At 44.8% G+C, this 19,473-nt stretch overlaps 2 protein-coding genes across 3 annotated transcripts in view; one reads left to right on the plus strand and one right to left on the minus strand.

The window, feature by feature from the left end:
- The first annotated feature begins 1,176 nt into the window (after window positions 1-1,176).
- LOC122638149 lies at window positions 1,177-16,457 on the plus strand. Of its 2 annotated transcripts, none has more exons than XM_043830895.1 (6): window positions 1,177-1,436; window positions 5,413-5,798; window positions 8,347-8,825; window positions 10,821-10,984; window positions 14,950-15,134; window positions 15,475-16,457. In XM_043830895.1, the coding sequence occupies exons 2-6, from the start codon at window positions 5,700-5,702 to the stop codon at window positions 15,775-15,777; spliced, it is 1,230 nt and encodes a 409-aa protein (XP_043686830.1). In that variant the 5' UTR covers window positions 1,177-1,436; window positions 5,413-5,699; the 3' UTR covers window positions 15,778-16,457. The 2 variants fall into 2 exon arrangements, with proteins under 2 accessions (XP_043686830.1, XP_043686832.1); XM_043830897.1 differs by lacking the exon at window positions 1,177-1,436 and adding an exon at window positions 1,448-1,602.
- LOC122638148 (protein rhomboid) overlaps window positions 6,891-19,473 on the minus strand; it is a 247,900-nt gene continuing 235,317 nt past the window's right edge. The window contains exon 11 of the transcript XR_006329357.1: window positions 6,891-7,019. The gene's annotated coding sequence lies outside the window, so the exon portion shown is untranslated. The remainder of the gene's footprint in view (window positions 7,020-19,473) is intronic.

Consider the following 19,473-nt stretch of genomic DNA (forward strand, 5'->3'; position numbering starts at 1 on the left):
TCTAATCCGAAGCGTTTTTAATTTCGCTAATTTCTTCTTCTTTCTTTTTCCCTCGTACTACTTTATTTGGTTCGTTAAAAAAAAAGTTCAACTTTCAGTAACGCAGAAGAAACGAGATCCATCGAGCGCTCGATATCGAAACGAGAATGATTCGGAATAGGCAAAAACGAAAGATCGAGCTTATCGATGGGCAATTCGCAAAAGCAATTTGCGTTGCAGAGCGAAACGAAAACTCGATCGATTTTCGATCGTCCAATTCGGACGAAATTAAACGTCGTTCGTAAACAGGATTTGAAAAAAAAAGACGACGACGACGACGACTTTCAATCGCAGATTTGCTTTTCTCAGCGTTTCCGAGAAACCACCGTGTCACGCGAGTTCGTTCGTTTAAAAAAAAGATAAATAGATGGAAAAACGAGCCGATGCATTTCCTCTTTCGCAGTCCTATTACTTGTCACGCTTCTGTCCCTCTCGTTTTCCTTCTTACTCAACCCCCTTTACCGCCGTTGCTTCCGTATTTTTGTAAAAATGTACGACGCGTTAAGGTCCGATACGTCTCTGAAAACGTGTACTTTATCCCCGTTCTTTATATCCACAATCCAACTTCCGCATTTTTCCCTTTGTTTCACGACGCTCTTTGAAACGGCTCCAGCAGAGAGACTCGCACACGCACACACGGAACGAGTCAATCTCTACCAAGCGGGGAACTTCAACGCGCTCCTTTATACGCATTCGACGGAGCATGATGTTCGCTCGTTTACCGGGATTTGGTAAGCTCTTTTGTCTCTTTGAATCTTTTGATATTTACTTCTCCTTCATTTTTCTCTCCCGTCACGTTCAATTTCATTTTTCGCAATTACTCGTAGTGATTTTCGTGATTTTCGAGCTACTTAAGTAACAGATATTTAACGAGCATCGTTTTACGAGTATCGACGGGATTAAAACGCGAGATAATATCGAATATTGAGACGCGAAGGAAAAGCAAAAGTATTTTCTCAAACAATCGTGTCTTTCTTTTCGCTCTGACCTACGTCGTCCTATCCTCTCTCTCTCTCTCTCTCTCTCATTTGGAGAGCGCGATGCTTTCCACGGGTCGATCCGATTGGCTCGCGAGCGTCACGTGGTTCCGCGCTCGGTCGCAAGATGGCGTCGGTGAGTGTTTGCACGGCGCGCCATGTCGCGAGAAGTCAGTCGACTCGTTGCCTCGGTACGGGTAGCGTCGTTTCGTAGTTTCTTTCTTTTTAACGGGTCCGCGTCGCGCGTGTTGGCTCGCGCGCGCGCGCGCCACCAATCGCCTGCCATTCTCGTCCTTTATTTCTTTTTCTTTCTTTTCTTTTTTTTCGTTTCTACGTGTAGTGCTTTTACCAGATCTCGCGAGTGCGAAGAAACCTGAGAAAAGTGTGGACGTACGAGAGAATGTAGCCGAGAAAGCGGAGGTACTACACAGCCATCGACTGACGGTTCTATCTCTCTCTCTCTCTCTCTCTCTCTCCGTTCTTTTCTCCTTCTCTCTTCTCCTTTTCTCCTCTCACGGATGCCGACGCACTATTCGTCCTTATTCCAGTGTTCGAAGAAGCCTAACCACTGCCGATGAGATTTCAGGTGTTTTTTCTCTTTCAATCGTAGCCTTCTCTTTTTATCTCTCTCTCTCTCTCTCTCTCTCTCTCTCTGTCTCACTAACGATACATCCAGTCACCCTGTTACTCTAGCAGTTCAGCGATTACAACGTCGCGTTGGTAGATTCGTTAAGATAATTAGGAACGTGTATCGAACAGATTTTCCTACGTAATCGAAAATCACGGTCATGGTTTTCCATATTCGTTACATCGAGAACGAATACGTTTATTCTTCGTTCTCTCGGCATCCATCGTGTATTCGCGAGCGAATCCATAGTCGCAATCGATTACTACTTAGCTTACTTATTTGACAATCGAAAAGATTCAACGACTACGATCGTGTGTATCGTATAGTTTTCAGAGGAGAAGAAGAAGAAAAAGGACGTAATGGAAATCGTTAATACCTTCGATTGAATTAATTAATTCCGTTCGTCTATGATTTGTTTGTTTGTTTTTTTTTTTCTTTCGTATTCTCGTCAATGTCAAATTACGAATCCTAGTAATAAACGTTTAGATTTCGATGATTCGAAAGCGCGCGATGTTGGAAATCGCTGTACTTGCTCGATCGGTTCGACGTTCGATCGAATTTCAGAGGAGTAAAAGAGACAGACGGAATAGAAGAGCGAGAGAGATAGAGGATAAGAGAGAGAGAGAGAGAGAGACGGAGAGAGAAATGGAGGATGATTTTCGGTTCGAAACTCGCACGCTTTCCCTCGAAACGACGAGGACGTTGCGCGCCGTGGATTTCTGTGCTTCGACGTTTCGTGCTCGTTCCTCTGTGAAAAGAAAATAATAGAGGAGTGGTTTCCCCTCCGAAATCCAAGCGCTCTCTTTTTCTTTCTTTTTCAGTTTCTCTTTCTCTCTCTTTCTATCTCTTTCACGAGCGCGCTCGTCGATCTTTTCGAGGATAGGCTCGCCCGAAAAGTAGTACGGTCAGCATTTATGCTTTAGGCGCGACTTCCTGTTAAGTTCGAACGGCTTACGAAGCGATTGGAAACTTTTCTTTTTTTTTTTTTTTTCGAGATGAAATCGAAATATATCCGTATATCTCGTAGAAAACATTGTCATCTTTTATAGTTTACTCTAGTCAGAGTATCGATATGCGAATGTAAACGTTATTTTCAGACGTAAAGAAGGTCGGATTGATTGGAACCTCTGAAAATACGTTTCGCGTGAAAAGAAAAGAAAAGAAAGAAAGAAAGAAAACGACGACGTCGTTCGTACATTTGGTCGACTTTAAATCCCCGATAACGAAGCCGATCGTAAATCTTTTCGACTAAATGTCAAACGTTAACGGGAAGTGAGATTCGTGGAAAGAGAAATAAAGCGTTACGTTTAAGCGTTAATAGTAATAATAATAATAATAATAATAATAATAATAATAATAATAATAAAAAACGTTCTAAATATAATGATCAAGCGGAGACCCGTCTAAAAGGGTTGGAGAAAGAGGGATAGTTATGCTCGAACGTTTCCTGGGCGAATAATTATTGGCGTAGAACCGTTAGCCGAGAAATTGTTGGTGCGATTATTCAAGCCGAACGATCGTTCGCGTCGATGGTCGCGCGGACGCGATCTTACGAATCTGGGCCGAGTGAATGTTGTTGTGTGTGAAAACTGTTATGTTCGTCGCTATTTCTTTTTTTTTTTTTTTTCTTTTACTTCCTTTTTTCAACGAGCCACTAATAATCTGTTTCTCTGGAATGTCTTTCACCGTTCCAAGAAGATGGGAAAGAAGTTACGATCATAAATATATCGCCTAGAGATATATTCGTAACGTTCTCGATATAAATTCGTCGATAAAATATGCGCGTCGCGCAGCGGAGCTTCTAGATTTTCCGGACTTTGTTTTTCCAAGATTCGAGAGTTTACGACGAATATAATTGGAGCATTCTCATCGGGTAACCGAAAAAGCAACGATCGGTTGTCATCGGTCCCAGTGGAGAACGTAGAGAGACAAGCGCGAGAAGTACCGTTTCTCAAAACGGTCGTGAACGAGCGCGACTGTAATTTGCAACGTAAACGTCGCCATACAGTTAGTCTCGTAACAGGCGTATACGTTCGTACGTAGTACACGCTCCTCGCGCCTACCGAGCGTCGCGCTCGGACGCATGGCTCGCTGAGAAAATACCAAATCGTATCGCTGTCACTGCCCTAGAGACGGAGAGAGAGAGAGAGAGAGAGAGAGAGAAAGAGAGAGAGAGAGGGAGAGCCCATTTTTCTCAGACGAGTACTCCGCAGACAAGTGTACCGAGCTTGCAGCGACACCTTCGTGGTTTAGTTACTTTCCAAGCATAAAGAAAGAAAAATCTATCTTATTACGTCTTTGCGGTCGATGTATTATTTCAAATAATTTGTACGGTCTTTTATTAGTTTAGACAGTCTCTCGAGTAATCTTTGCATGAATTTCTTTATTCATTTTTTCGTGGCACTCCGCATCGTTATATCCACTTGACTTTTTTTTTTTTTTCGTTTCCCCTAAGAAAAAAGACACCGAACGGTTATCGTCAGCGTGACCGTAATAAGACGTCTAGACTCGACTCGAGTCTACGTAGGATCCCAAGGAATTATTTCTCCTTCTCCGATAGCTCGTTATCGTCGTTATTATTTTAATCGCGCGACGCGTATTTTATCGTTACGGTAAATCGTTTGGCCGACGTTAAAACGAATCGCGACAGGACTCTCTCTCTCTCTCTCTCTCTCCTTTATTTTCTTCGTCCATACGATTGCGACTCGTACGTTATTAACGCTTTAAACGTCCGACAAACGTCCACGTACGAAGGAGGAGAATTTTTATTGAAAATAATCGATGCTTACCTGGACCTTGGGATCCGGAGCGTTCTTATTCAAATTCGAATTCTCCGATATATTTCTATCAAAATTCTCGATCGTCGATAGAAAGAATTGGAGGAAGGACGAACGAGTTAATAATAATACCGACTTTTCGTTGGAAATCGTTCCTACGTACGCAAACGAGTTAGTGGAGCATCAGATTGATTTTCAGCATCGGCCGATGGCGGCCGAACATGGCCGAGTCGTTGATAAACCGATCGTTGGAGTAGAGTAACGTAGTCGATACTCGAATCGAAAAGAAAGAGAGAGAAACGGATGGTAGAACGGGAGTAGCGTGGTATGGCAGCGATTTGGATCGGATAGTCTGAGATCGAACACGGGGGGAGGAGGGGGTATGTTTGATTTTCTCCAAACGAGCTACGAAAGCGAGCTCTTATCTCCGTGCACGATTCTCTTTGGTCATTACGAGTAGTACTGGCTGGAAGTAGAAAGAAAAAGAGTAGGAGGGCGAGTAGAAGGAAAAACGGAAGAAGGAGGAGGGCTCGGCTTCCATTTCTCATTGGCGATGGTGCTGGTAATTCCGTGCTCGATTAGATGGCTGCTCGTTAAAGGGATATGCTTGGGTCTTGGAGCCACGACGACGACGGCCGCCGTCCTACTCTCCGGCGATTCGTCCGGAACAAAGGAGAGGCTCCGCTCGCGAGGCCGCACTTTGTGCGAGTGAAAGAGAAACGCGCGCGCGAGAAGGAAGAGTGAAAGAGGTCGAGCGGTACGAGCTAAGAGAGAGAGAGAGAGAGAGAGAGAGAGAGAGAGAGAGTCGTGGGGGAGCGATGCGAGTTTTGTCGGAGAAATGAAAACGGAGTAGGACAGGGGAAGAGGGATATATATATATATATACATATATATATAGGGACACGCGCGCGCGTAAGCGCCATACGTATATATATTTATAGTTCTATTCTATACCAATGTATGTATCTATCCATGTATTTCGCTTATACAGAAGAGGGAGAAGGACACGAAGGAGGAAGGGCCACGACATTTGGAATAAGTGGGAAGGAAAGGGATAGACGAGGGTGAAGAACAGAAGGGTGATCTCGTTTTGCGAGAGAGAAGAGAAATAAATAAAGAAAGAAAGAAAGAAAGAAAGAGCGACGGCGGTGGTTGATCGTGTCTGCTGGAAAAGGAGAGCGGATGAAACGGTGGCGAAACGTGGCGAACGCGACGAAGAAAGGATAAAGGGTTATAAGAGAAAGAAGAGATCCCCGATGTGTGCTGCAGGACCGTACGATGGCCGGGGCCCTGTCTGAGAATGCCCCGAGGCCCGTGAGCGTCGTTGGCGTCGACGGTAGTACCGTGGTAATTGTCAGGAGCAACGCGGACGATCAGGTAAGACGCGCCTTCTTTTTTCTTTCTTTTTCTCCTTTTTTTCTCTAGGCGGATCTACGCCTTCCGATGAAAGGGATGCCTCGATCACCGCAATTAAGCTGTTTTTCCGCGACTGAAAACTCGTTTCTCCTTGGGAACGCGACCGGAGGATTCGACGTCCTCGAAGGATTCTGGTTTTACGAAAAGATAAAAGACCGTATGATTCGTTCGAGCGTTCTTGCTCCTTCTCCTCCTCCTCCTTCTCCTCCTCCGAGTCTCGATCGCTCGATCCAATGCCTTTACCGAAGTTCGATATCGCGAGTTTCGCCAGGTCGATTAGTCGTTCGAATTTGAGTAGCCGCCGTGTAATGCGTTGCCTCTTGAAATGGAAAAAGAAAACAAAGAAATTTCCCGGACGCTGTAACGGTGTATTATGGTAATGACATATACGTAGGAAAGGTACGTCACGAGTGAATTTTCGTTATAATCATAATCGGTCGTATATGTTTAACGACGGCCCTTTTCCCTTTCTTTCTTTCTTTCTTTCTTTCTTTTTTTTTTTCTCGTTGAACCTTAATTAACTTCGCTCGCTTACGCGCGCGTATGCGTTACGTAGGTATACTGCGAACGTGTAGAGGCGCGCACGACGTATACGAGTATGCGCCGACACGAACGTAATTTATTTCCTCGATCAAAGCAGGCTTCCCCTTTTAAATCGTCGCAGTCCTAATAGCTGCACGCACAGGATGGAACCGCGTTCCTTCTCTCGTAGTATACATCGCGCGGGAGGAATCGCGATCGTGCTTGGATGCTCGCTATTAAATTTTCCGCCACCCCTCGTAAAGGAGGAAGAGGAATGGTGGAAAGAGGAGGGAGGAAGGAGGGAGGAGGAGAGAAAGAGGCGTCCCGATTTCACGCTGACTTTCATCCACTCGCTTCGTTCGAACGAAAGCCCGAGTTCTCTCTCGGCGAAGCCTTTGCTTTAAGGACGATTCGCCCATGCAGATATTTCTATAAGATTGCTTACGGTCGCGACCCACTTTTCCTTCTTACGCGGATTTTTTTCTCTTTTCTTGTTCTTTTTCATTTTCTTTTTCCGTTCATCCTCGTCTACCCCTTCGTCTTCTTCTTCTCTTATTTTTCCTTAGAATCTTCGTAAAGAGATAAGTCGGGCGTTTCGCAGCGCGAAAACGATTGCGGTTCTTTTCGTTCGTTCCGGATTCCGAAGGGTTTTATACCTCTCTCTCTCTCTCTCTCTCTCTCTATATATATATATATATATATATATATATATATATGTATGTATGTATATGTATATGTATGTATATGTAGATAGATAGATAGATAGACAGATGCCTGTATACGCAGCCTGTGTATAAGCTTTCCTTTCGAGTAAACATTGCCAGTGTGTTTTACGTTGCGTGTATAAGGAAAAGTATGCTATGTGAAAAGATTTTTCATTACGTGTGACGATGTTGAAAGAAAATAAAAAAAATATTTTCCACGCGATTTCCGTCCTTCTTATAATTTCGTGAAACTTGGATTAGAATGTTCGACAGGTTTGTTCCGCATCCTTCCTTCGGTGCGTTCTGATATCGAGTAGAGCGATCTGGCTAGAGAAGCGATGCACGACCTCGCTTCGTCGGCGGATAGCTCGATGCACCAGGATTGATAACACGCCAGGAACGATAGCGTATCGTTGATCACGGCGCGCGCGTGGTCACGGTATAACGCGATGCTAGGGAAGATTTTACGATCTTTCTTTTTTTTTTTCTTTTCTCTTCTTTTCCTTTTTTTGGTCCAAGTACCGCTGCCTGCATTTGCTATACACAATGTCGGTCCGTTGAAATACGGGACTCGCATAGCGCTTCGGGTCTTTAAACTCCTTATCAACGAGCGATCTTCGCGGTTGCGTCGTAAATAACGTAATTGCATCCATAACAATGGCAGGGCTCGGTCTATCTAACACCGAAGAGGAAAAAGAGAAAAATAGGAAAACCACGAGAGAGAGAGAGAGAGAGAGAGAGAGACAGTTGGTTTCTCATGTGCCCAAGGCCCAGTAGGATGAAAAAGGAAAAGATAGAGAGAGGATCCCTCGTTCCTAACTCCATTTTTTTTCGCACAATTAGGAAAGCACCGAGAATTGAATTTCTCGTTAATGCGGGATCGCGTGGGTCTCAGTCTTATCTCTTCTCATGATTAATTACGACGCTTCTCCGTAATTTCGAGCGTAAAACGTACTTTCCTTTTTCCTATAGAATAAGTAAACGCAAGAAATCTCGCGAGTGGGAGGCGTTTGGTACGGGCGCGAGTCAAAGTTAAAAGGACGATATAATAGCGTAGAGGTAGCTCGTCGAAGAATGTTTAAAACGTTTGGGAACCACTGTCGGTCGGTGGCTCGCGTTCCGTGTGGGAAGCACATGGCACGGAGAAAGGGACGCACGGGTGGGAGGGAGGTAGACGGTCTATGGTGACGGCGGTGGTTTGGTCAGTAATCGAGAATCCGTGATATTTCGCAAGAAGAACGTGCTTCGATCGTTGATCCCGCAAACATGTTGATTGTTCGCAGGAATCGCGGGGAGACAACAACAATAACAACAATCGGCACAGCAACAACAACAGTAATCCCAACGATAATCCCAACGATAATCCCAACAACGGGAGCGGCAACGGCAACGGCAGTGCCAACGGCAACAACGTTCGGTCGTTCACCTCGACGGAAGCACAAACGGAGGTGGCGCTTCAGAATGGGCCCGAGGTCCTCGAGGAGCTGGCGAGCGAGTCACGTGGCGCGCGTCGCCGCGAGAGGCGAATGCGGAGACAGCATCGCCGGGCCCTGAGGAGTTGCTCGCTCCCACCGACTTATCCGGGTGCCGCGAATGCGGCCGTCGCGGTCGGTGCTTGCCCCGCGTCCGCGAACGCTCCCGGAGTGCCTTTGGTGCCACCTGCGAGGGGTTTTCTTCACCCGCCGCCACCTCATCTCGGACTCAGGGGACTCAGTTTGGGCTTACCCTTTCCCGTACCTACCAGCGTTTCGGCATTCGGCAGGTCGGTTCGTTTTCGTTTACTTATCGATCTCTTCCTTTTTCCTTTTACGCGAGTCCGCGATATACTTTATATTTGCGACACGCATACCGTATCGATACGTCCTATAATCTTTAATCTCTCAAGCCCAAAGGATTTATTCCGAGCTACGGACTACGGTAAGATGGAATAGAGCGAGGAAAGGCTCTCCCCCAAGATCGGTAGGCGAGCGTGACCATTTCCGAAAAGATTCCTTATCCAATCGGCGAGCCGTGAAGGAACGCGAAGGGTCCGCCATATAGGTAGGACCTACACGCGTCCCAAGTAAGATAGGATCGATAACTACGAGTTTCGTCCCGAATCTTTCCCCTTGGTCGTTTTCTATGGGTCCTCTTCTTTTTTCTACGCGCGTCTGGCCTATCAACGGAAGCCTTCGAGCTGGGAGTAGAGCGTCGCGTCGTACTCGAGGGGTTCGAAAACGAGCCCGTCCTTCGTCCTATACGTTGTCCGATCCTTCTCTATCCCTTTCTCGCGTCTCCGTAGTTGATTTTCATATTTAGGCCATGCTATAGACACCGAGGGGGACTACGATCGTAGGGACGAGCGTCTATCGATCCGCTCGTAGCTCTTCTTTCAATTATATTCTTTCATTCTCTCTCTCTCTCTCTCTCTCTCTATATATATATATATATATTTTCATTCTCCGCTACGTGACGTCGTAGTGGAGAATGAAAAACGAAAGGTGGAATAACTAAAGTAGAAGTTATTAGGGTACTTCTTTTTCAAATTCACTCGGGAAGTCGCGTCGAGTATCGCGACCATGGCGTCGAGGCGAACGTAATGACGATTATCTTCGGACGGACAAGAGAGCGGAAACGCGCGAGATAATTGGATTATAGACGCGCAAATGCCCGCCGGGGTCGAACTTTTAACGCGGATATCACGTCCCATGAAGTTTGAGCCGCGAGAGGAAAGGTAGCGGTAGGGGGGAAGAGGAGAGGTAGGAAGGTAGCGTGTTACACGCGTTCGTGTGCGTGTAATCCGTGCAACGGACCATGAGCCGGCGAATGGCGTCAATTATCCGGCCGAGTAAAGTTCAACGCATGCCGAGAGATCGAGAACCGTTCTCCGAGCCAAGCGAAATAGGGCCGAGCCGCACTGGCTCGGTTACGGCCAGCACCGGTTACAAGGAGACTCGTAAATCCACCAGCGGAATGGTGGATGAGTCGATTCGAGCTTTGTGATCTCTCAAAGTCGCTACTTTGTTCCATCGTTTGGCACCCTTCCTCCCATTTCCATCTTAATTGTCTTGGCGATGGTCCGTCCGTTCGTCCCACGTTCGTAAAGCATCTCGCGGCCAAATATCGAGAAGATTAAATCGTACAATTTTTTTTCCTACCGAGATGAACTTTTCAATGTCGCTTTGTAGGAGATGCGACGAGGTTTCGTCGTACGAGTGGCGATGGAAACATATAAAGGGGGATGATACGTCGCGTTGACCGATGCATCTTGCGTAAGGGATTAGTCCATTAAAGTTGGGGGAATAAGGAGGATAAAGAGACGGAGAGAAGGAAGGAAAGAAAGAGGGAGACCATTAAGCCCGTGTTACTGTCGATCTCGAAGAAAAACGATGCTTTTTCTCATCCTTGGTAACTGCTTCTTGGATCGTTCAAGAGTCGTAATTCCGTTTTATAGACTTATCAGCGGAGAGTATCGGCATGGCAGACTCGGATAATTTACAGGAAGCAAGAAACGACGCGTTACGTTTTACGAACGATTCAATCGAACTCGAAGAGATCGATGGGAGGGAGCGAGCGAGAAGAGGAAGGAATCGCGAAAGAAAACGTGGACACCCTTTTGGAGCGCGTCCGTGTCTTCCTCGAAGGTGGTGTGTAACGGCTGGCCTCTCACGATTCTTCGTCGTCTCGTCGCCTTAGCGGCCACCGAGTAACCGGGAGAGGAGGAAAAGGAGTGTGTGTCAGTGGGTCAGTTCTCTGACGATCGCTTCTTGTCTTTCAGGGACGCAGTACCGAAGCAATGTTGCGGCTTAGGTTCGCCACCGGTGCGTTGGTCCATACTCGGCGTGGGAGTGGTGGGTCTGGTTTGTGCCGGTGCCGGTGCCCTTTTGGGCGCTCTCAGGGCCTCGGGACGCGATCACATCGCCGTGGCCCTACTCATGATCGGTAAGTTCGCGTAAAAGGAGAAACCTCGTCTCTATTTATCTTACGCGACGCTCGAAGAGTTTCTTTTAAGAGATATTGTAAGCTACGAATGATACCACCGCGCGAGATAATGCTCGGAGCGTTTGTAAGACCGTCGAAGAACCGTTTTCGAAGAAAGACAATGGACACTACGTTATTTGTAGTTCGCAGAAGACGTCGCACGGTCTGTCCAACGATAGTTCTTTTTCCTCCTCTTCTCTTTTTTTTTTTCTCTTGAAAAGAACAAAAGAACGGGTTGGCCATTATCGCTAATTACGAGGCAATTTCGACGATGGCTTATTTCGACGAAGATTTACGTTTTCGAGGAGGAAGAAGAAAAGAAAAAGAAAGCTCGCGCGACGTCCTCGTATATTCGTTCAAAGTCCGAACGAACCGATCGAATTATACTGTTAACGGTTAAACGACGGACGCCAGCGCAGAATACGCTCGAGCCGTTCCTACGTTTCCAGGTCGTAATCCTCGAGATCTTTGTTCGCCTACGGGGGCCCAGCGATTTCCGGTTTAGCGAACGAGTTATGCCATTTCGCTCGGCAATGGCATTTCACGAGAGTATCCAATCGATTTTACGACGACGGAGGAACGATCAGGGTCGCGTTAATGAATCGTTTAGGATAACGAGAAATCACCTTGCTTCGATATTCTAAGCTCGAACAAAAGACCGTGTCTCGTACCGTGGAAAATCATGAGAACCCGACACGACTGCTCGCTCGTCTTTCTCGCTCGCGCGTTCTTCCTCTCTTCCTTCTTAGTGGTTGGCTGTCTTCGCTACGAATCGGAGAAACTCGTGCGAACTTACGTAACATTTACGCTCGGCGCTCTCGTTCCTATCGTCATTTCGTGTCTAGCCTCGGCCATAATTATATATTTTATATAAAAAAGGAAATAATCCAAAAGCGATTTCATTTTCACTCGGTTCTCGACCGTCCGTTCTATATAATATCAAAAATGCAGCCCGTAACGAATCACGATAACTATCGTTCGATCGACGGAACCAAGATTAGATGCTAAGACCCGATCTCTTATTAATTAGAACACGTAGCGGCCTTCGCCGGCGTTGGCGGCGAATTGCGTCGTTTCGTTTCACAAAAGGATAACCTTGCGTAGCGAATTGCAGGATGCGAATGCAAATCGGAGAGACGCCTATATATGCTCGAAAGAATTATAACGATCGATCGAGAGACGATCGTGATCGCTCGAGATTGTACGTAATTACGCCGTGTTCTTCTCGCAACGCCTCGCTACGCCTCCAAATACGGCGTGCCGACCGGTTAGAATAGATCGTTTCGCCTCTGTTCAAAGAAGCTTAGAAGAAAAATTTAATCAAAGTACTTTTTTTTTTTTTTTTTTTTTTTTTTTTTTTTTAATAAGCGAAAATAATCGTCGCGTCGGTGCGTACGCGTCCGAGAGAGAAAATGAAAATCTTCGTTTTTACTTTTGTTTTGTTTATTTTTTCTCTTTTCTTTTTATTTATTTATTTATTTTTTATTTTTTTCCCTTCCTCCGAGGGACACTTCATTTCTATTCTCTCGCGAGTTCGATTTATACAAACGCAGAAATGTCCGTCCTCGTCGAGGCTGCAAAAAGTAAAATCTCGTAAGACCATGAAATATGCAGGATGCCGTCCTCTTGAAATTTAAATCGTTTGCTCCCACGCTCGCTCGGCATTTCATATAATATCTATAAAGAAAAGAAAAGAAAAAAAAGCAAAAAAAAAAAAAGGGAAAGAAAGAAAATGTCTACGCGCGTACTCGCTTTTTATTTTTGTTATCCGATTCGTTCTTTTCGCGTTTCTTCGTTTTTTCTCCCTCTCTCTCTCTCTCTCTCTTTTTTTTTTTTTTCATTCTCAATTGCTCGTTGTTCCTTGGTCCTTGTCGAACGATAAGATTCGGCCTTTGGTCGGGACGGGACAACAGGGTATTCGCAAGGACGATCGTAAAGGTTAGACGTTACCGAATATAACGGAACTCTTGTACGCTCGTAGAATTCGATACGGGTAATATGAATGGTACCGGATAATTCATCGTGTACTCCCTATGGTTTATAAAGAAGTTACGTCGTTAACATTCGAAACGAGTTTCGACGAACGCTTAGATTCTTCTTTTGCTTTTATTTCGCTCGATTATCCTACGATCCATTCCTTGACGAAGTAAACGCGAAAAAGTGTGAAAGAACACTGATATACCTACATACATACATACATACATACATACATATATATGTATATGCCATTTTGCAGCCAAACTCTATCATGCGAAAAAAACTCGTCTTGTACTTTCTTTTTTTTTTTTTCTTGTCGTTGTTAACATGTACTGGAAATGTAAAAGAAAAACGTACGAACGATCGAAGGAAAGAAGAAAGATACACGGCAACGTTGAGTCAAGAAGATGCACGAAGAAAGACGATGCAGAGAGGTAGGAGACTAGCCTCCTCTGCTTGGCTTCGAGGTGGGTCGGTCGAGGAGTGGGGTAGAGGGTGGAGGAGAAGAGGCCGATCGGAAACCTGTTTCGCTCGCGAGCATTCACGACTACTTCGTCCGCTTCTTTCGCACGAATTAACGAAAGAGCAGCAGAGATCTCTTCCATAAGCGCAGCCGGTAGCGAGATAAAAGCGAGGTTAGGCAGAGTAGACCGGATTCATTCAGAGTAAAGAGAGAGTGTGGTCGAAGAGAGGGGATGGAGGGTAGAAGGGAGGTGCTACAAATCGGTCGATGAGATAGTGCCTTCGATACGTCATTTGTTTGCATATATCTATGGTTTTTTTCTTCACGACGTTTGTAGATATAGAGTTATGGGACTGAGTACGACGGAAAAAATGAAATAAAATATAAGTGGGTAATAATACGTCATCGTAGTACGCCCGAGAGATAGAGAGAGAGAGAGAGAGAGAGAGAGAGAGATAAGGAAAATAGACAAAGTCCGGCGCCGATGAAAACACCGTACGAATGCGCGAGATAGTGAGAAGAGGAGGGGGCCGAGAGCGAACACTCGCAACAGTTACTTTCTAAACGTGGGCATGTAACCTGCGACCCGCTCAGAATGCCTCTCTCACAATGGGAGAACGCTGCTGCTCTAACCTACAGAGATCGATGTCGTACGCCTACACACGCGCGCGTTCACCCACCGTGAGATCGCGAGAGCGAGACGAAGATTAGACGACGGCTCTACGTTTCTAATTAATTAATTAATTAAAAGAGTCCTCACAATTTTCGATTTCTCCGTTCGCACGAATCCAACTCGAACAATTTTATTGGATATGATTCCGATTGATAACGAAACAAATATTTAGATCGCGATGGCGTTAAAATCGTTAATTGGATCGGGTGTTGCCCAACATTGCTACTTAGTTGTATAATGTCGGAGCTAGGTCTGTCTAATCGCGGAAATGAAAGGGTAGCTCGCACGCTTTAAAATTTCCCCTGGAATCTCTCCGTTAAAATCAATCGAGTTTCTCTATCGGGCGAGCCTTAGAGAGACGATCGAAAGTATTTTCTCACAGCGAGCTACGATCTTCGCGAGAATCCGTCGGTCGGTCGGCTGGTCGGACGAAGAGCGCCGCCTTTTTTCTCATCGTTCGCTATCTCGTCGCTCGTCGGTCGATGGGATTTTCTCTCGAAAAACGCGGGATGGATTTCACCGATTTTAATTTTAATGCGCGGAACGCAACCCAGTCGCAACGAGCGTACGTGATACGTTCGAGGAATAACAATCTCTCTTATCTATTCGATTAAGAAAGTTAAAAAATTTCTTTTCATTTTCTTTTTCCTTTTTCATTTTTATTTTCTTCTTTTTCTTTTGTTCTATCGCGCGCGATGATCAACGCGTAATAAATATCGTACGAAAGTCAGGTAAATCCGAAGAGAGAATGTGTTTATCCGTCATAAATCATTATTTTTCACTGTACACGAGCATATCGTCCGACGTTTGCAGGAATAGGAGTGGTCCTGGTGAGCGTTAGCGCAGTGGCGTGGCGAGTGACCAGCCGAGAAAATTGCGGCAGCTTCTTCGGTTTCACGGGGATCACCGGTCGGATTCCACCGGCGAGGCCGATACACCCGTACGCTGCCATGATTTATCCGGAATTCCAATTTAGAACGCCACCACCGAGTTACCAGGTAACTTTGTTATCATTTCGACTCCGCGAAGAAGATTCGACGTTACGACCGGGCAAAACGATCTCTCCAGTCGCGGTCGTTGCAAATCCAGACGAAATCGATACGACCGCGTTACGACGCCTTCTCTTTTCTCTCTTCGCGTCGACGCCGATCGTTACGTAGCTCTCTGGTCGATCGCGATTTGCATTGCGAAAGAGCAAAACCGTTCTGGTATACACGATGCGTTTCGCGATCGACTCGCGATTCGTACGGTTGAGACCTCTGTTCGAATACGTGCCGTCGCTTCGCTTAGAAAGTTCTCTTCCAAGTTCGATACTAAATTTTTCTCTTTTAATTTCAGGCGAGCATGCAGGAGTACAGGTTACGGCTGCTGTTGCTAGACCGGCTACAGCCGACTTCGTCTCCGCCACCCACCTACAGGTCGAATGCCAGTAGCATCGTGGCGGCTGCTGGTGGTACTGTTCGAGAAAGTAGACCACCGAGTTATTGCGCGCGAGGCAACGCTACGCCAAACGCGAATCTGGTGCCCTCGAAGAAGGACGCGAATCTCGTCAGGATCGTTCAAACGGAGGCCGATCCCGTAATCCTTAGCGGCGATCAAACGCCACCGATAGCTGCGGTCGAGGTGCTCGCGCACCTCTAGCCCTTCGAGCTCCTTGATCTATCGTCTCTCTTTTCGAAGGACCCTGCTTCGCTACACTCCTCGAGGATTCTCGATTACTATCGTTGGTCGTCGGAGCGTTCCGAGCGTCGCTTCGATTCGTCACTTGATGGAGAATAATTGGCGAACTTGACCTTCGATTAATTTTCGCCTATCAAGGTTCACCCCGTTCCGATAGAAAAGTATAGAAATAACGACGCTCCGATGCCAAACGATATAATCATGGCCTAATGTAGTCGGCGATTCGTCGCGCGAAGGGAATCGATTCTAAGCCATAATACTGTCGTTCGATGTTAGACGTTTGTATCGTTAGTTTTATAAGTTGTCCCTTTTTTTCCACGCGCGTCAGGAGTTTCTTTTCCCCGACAGTATTTGCCGCCGGTACGAAGGCGGATGCGTCTTCTTCTGAAAATCAATCTTTTTCCGAAAAATTCTTTGCGAAAAAGGATATACGCGTGTGTATATTTTAATCGTCTTGCGTTGTTCCACAATGCCGAAATTGCGTCGTATCGAACGTATCGGAGACGACAAGAGCCCCTAAGCTCTTGACGTCAACGAACGATCTCGATTTTTCATAGATGTAGTTATACTGCGCCATGACGGTCGTCGCTGACCCGACAAGATAGAGAATTGTATATTTTGAATATATGTGTAATCACGTACGTAGAGTCTTAGATTCGTTCTAATCGCGAGTTCCTCGTAAACTTCTACTACGTCTCGTTTTATAATTTCGTCTGGGCTTGAAAATTTCACAGACACCGCGCTGCGTTGATTAAATCTCTAATCAAGTCGATAAAATATACGAGCGTACATTTTTACGATAATCGCTTTAACCGAGTCGCACGAAGCGTTTCGTAAGGGATAGATCTTGCGTAATAGAACTTTACTTCGGACGCGTGAAAATATTTTATGTGATGATAGCCCAGTTTATCGCGATATCGCGAAATATTATATATTTTCACACTTAGCAGGATCCAGCCTAGCTTGGCAGATCGATACGACGCGTAAAGCGCGATAAAAAGGGCGATCGGCTGTTCGCTGATCGAGCGACGCCCGATGTATTATTATCGTATTATTTATATTTTATCGATACGCGTACACGTTTTATCAACGATTGTGCGTCGCACTAGTTATCCTTGTATGATCTTTTTATCGAGAACTAGGAGAGTCTAGATGTAGTAGCGCGAGGATGTACAACAATTAATTACTTAAACGTACTATAGATCGATCGATTCGCAAACGATTTCTCCATAGAGTTTTCTTCGACTTGTTGTCTGTTCGACTCGAAACATGACTCGAACGTCGATCAACGAAATTTTACTCGATTAGCGAGATCTTACGACGATTCTACTTTTCGAGACAGTTCGCTTTTCGCGATTCGAATTTTAATAGTCTTTACGATGAAAGTTACGAACGTAGAATTTGTGAATTTGAATCTCCATTTCGATGTATTAGCCGGTTACACGATCTTTTCGAGACTAAATCACGTAGCAACGTTTATCGATCGATTTCTTTCGGTACAATCGAACGAACGTAATCTCAAGAACATTTAGAAAGATAGCGAAGAGGGAAAAAAAAGGGCACCGTTTTTCTAACGAAGGTTTCATAAAAAATCACGTAGGACGAAGGCGTCGCGTCATTCGAATATAGATTTGATATTTTCGTCGACTTGATATAATGACTAACGCGCGAGTCGCGTTATTTTATAATTGTTAACGTCGTTGTGCATTCGTGTATCGCAGAAACGTACCTATCGCTTTGAAAGTTAAACGACACTATAAAAGAAGAAAAAAAGAAAAAAAAAAAGATAGAAAATGCTTCGGTGTCGCGTGACGATGTTGGATATTCTAACTATTGCCAACGCGTCGTAGCTTCGATGATAGAACGGTATGATTGCTGGCCGAAGAAGATAACGCTAGGATACTCGTGTACAATATATCAATATTTTTGTAATCGTCTCTCTTGTATCGTTAGAGAGAATCGCGGATCGCTCGGTATGATCAAGAAAAAGCTTCGATTTATACTAGCTCAGAATACTAGCGTGCAGTCGCGTGATATGTACTTTTTATTAAAAAAAAACGGGCGGCCTTATGCACTCGTTAAAAAAACTCGCAATGATTCGTGATAGACGAGGAGAGAGAGAGAGGGGTGGGAGGGGGAGGAGAGAGGGTCACGTTGTAGAAAATCGTACGAGTTCCTTCATAACGATATATATAGGCCAATTTGTATATCCGATCGCACAGAAGCAAATATATCAAATATATATTTATCATCGGACACCTTTATATCTTCCTTTCGACGACTCTCTGTACTCGTACACGTTGCAAAACGCTATAATCTTTCGGTGTTCAATGTTCCCCGTCCTCTCTTCTCGAGGAGGAACATTTGTTGGCTTTCGATGGACGACGAACGAAGAGACGAGGAACGAGGATCGCGCTCTCGCATTCATTCATTTTCTCCTTTCGAGAGAATAATCCGTGAAACGATTCGTTCGTGAGAATTTAATTGGAAAACTTTGTTCTATTTTCAAGTTATACTTTTCAGAGAGGATTTGATCAAATGGAATTGCGTTTAATCCTACGAACTTATCGTGCGCATATAATTGCGATGATACGCTGAAACGAAAAGCACGATAATCCGCGATCAAACATTTATACTCGAGATTTTCTTGTCGTGTCGTAATGTGATTACCGTTTAATCGATTATGTATTTCTTGTGCCGTTATTTTCGCAAAAGGGGCTTCGTAGATTTACATAAGGTCCTTTCGTAGACGATTAACATTTTCCGAGATCGTAGAGATGCGTTTATCGATTATAAGAACAGGAGTTTAACATGAAATACATAATTGAAACGTATTAAAAAGTGTCTTGTGTATTCATGCGTATTGTAAAAAAAAAAAAAAAAAAAGAAAGAAATTAATAAAAGATTCAACGATCATTCATTCCCGTTACGAACGTATTACCTGCTACACACCTGACACACCTCGCATCGATGCGTCGTATCGTAGAAAATATCTGCAATAATAAGGGACAGTGATGTGTGGAAAATAATTGACAACGACGAACGATATAATTACAGTAATTATTTTAATGGATTTATTTCAGACAGAAATAAATGCTGCGATACCGACTTGACGGTATTTTTCTCTTGCTTTTCTTATCATACTTTTTCTTTAAGTTTGATCTCTTATTCTCTCTTTCACTCACTCTCTCTCATTTTCATTCTCACGGACGCATACCTTTATCGAATGTTGGTCATACGTATCCCTGGCGATTAGAGATAAATCGATCGCTCTTTCTCTTTCAAACATTCTCATAGTAGAGACGGTATCGGGCAGATAATATCGTTTAAAACCTAAGGAACGTGTATCTTGCGCGTTATCGATACGCGCATTTGGTAAGTGCCTTTACCTAACCGCGACGTTTTTTTTTTCTTTTTCTTTTTTTTTTCGTAAAGAGGACTGGTCCAAAACGGGGTCGCTCTTCAAACCAAAATCATCCCCTTTATCGACGGTAATCGATTTCTCGCTTTGAGTATTCTCTGATAAACAATCTGTTTAAAATGTTTCTCCTTTCGAAAAATGTTTTCATTATTCGATCCCCGCGACAACGTTTTCACGGTAGATATTATTTTTCATTAACGGTAAAAAAGCTCGTCCTCCTATCGATAAAATAGTAC

Source organism: Vespula pensylvanica, chromosome 2 (assembly GCF_014466175.1).
Source record: "Vespula pensylvanica isolate Volc-1 chromosome 2, ASM1446617v1, whole genome shotgun sequence".
NCBI lineage: Eukaryota > Metazoa > Arthropoda > Insecta > Hymenoptera > Vespidae > Vespula > Vespula pensylvanica.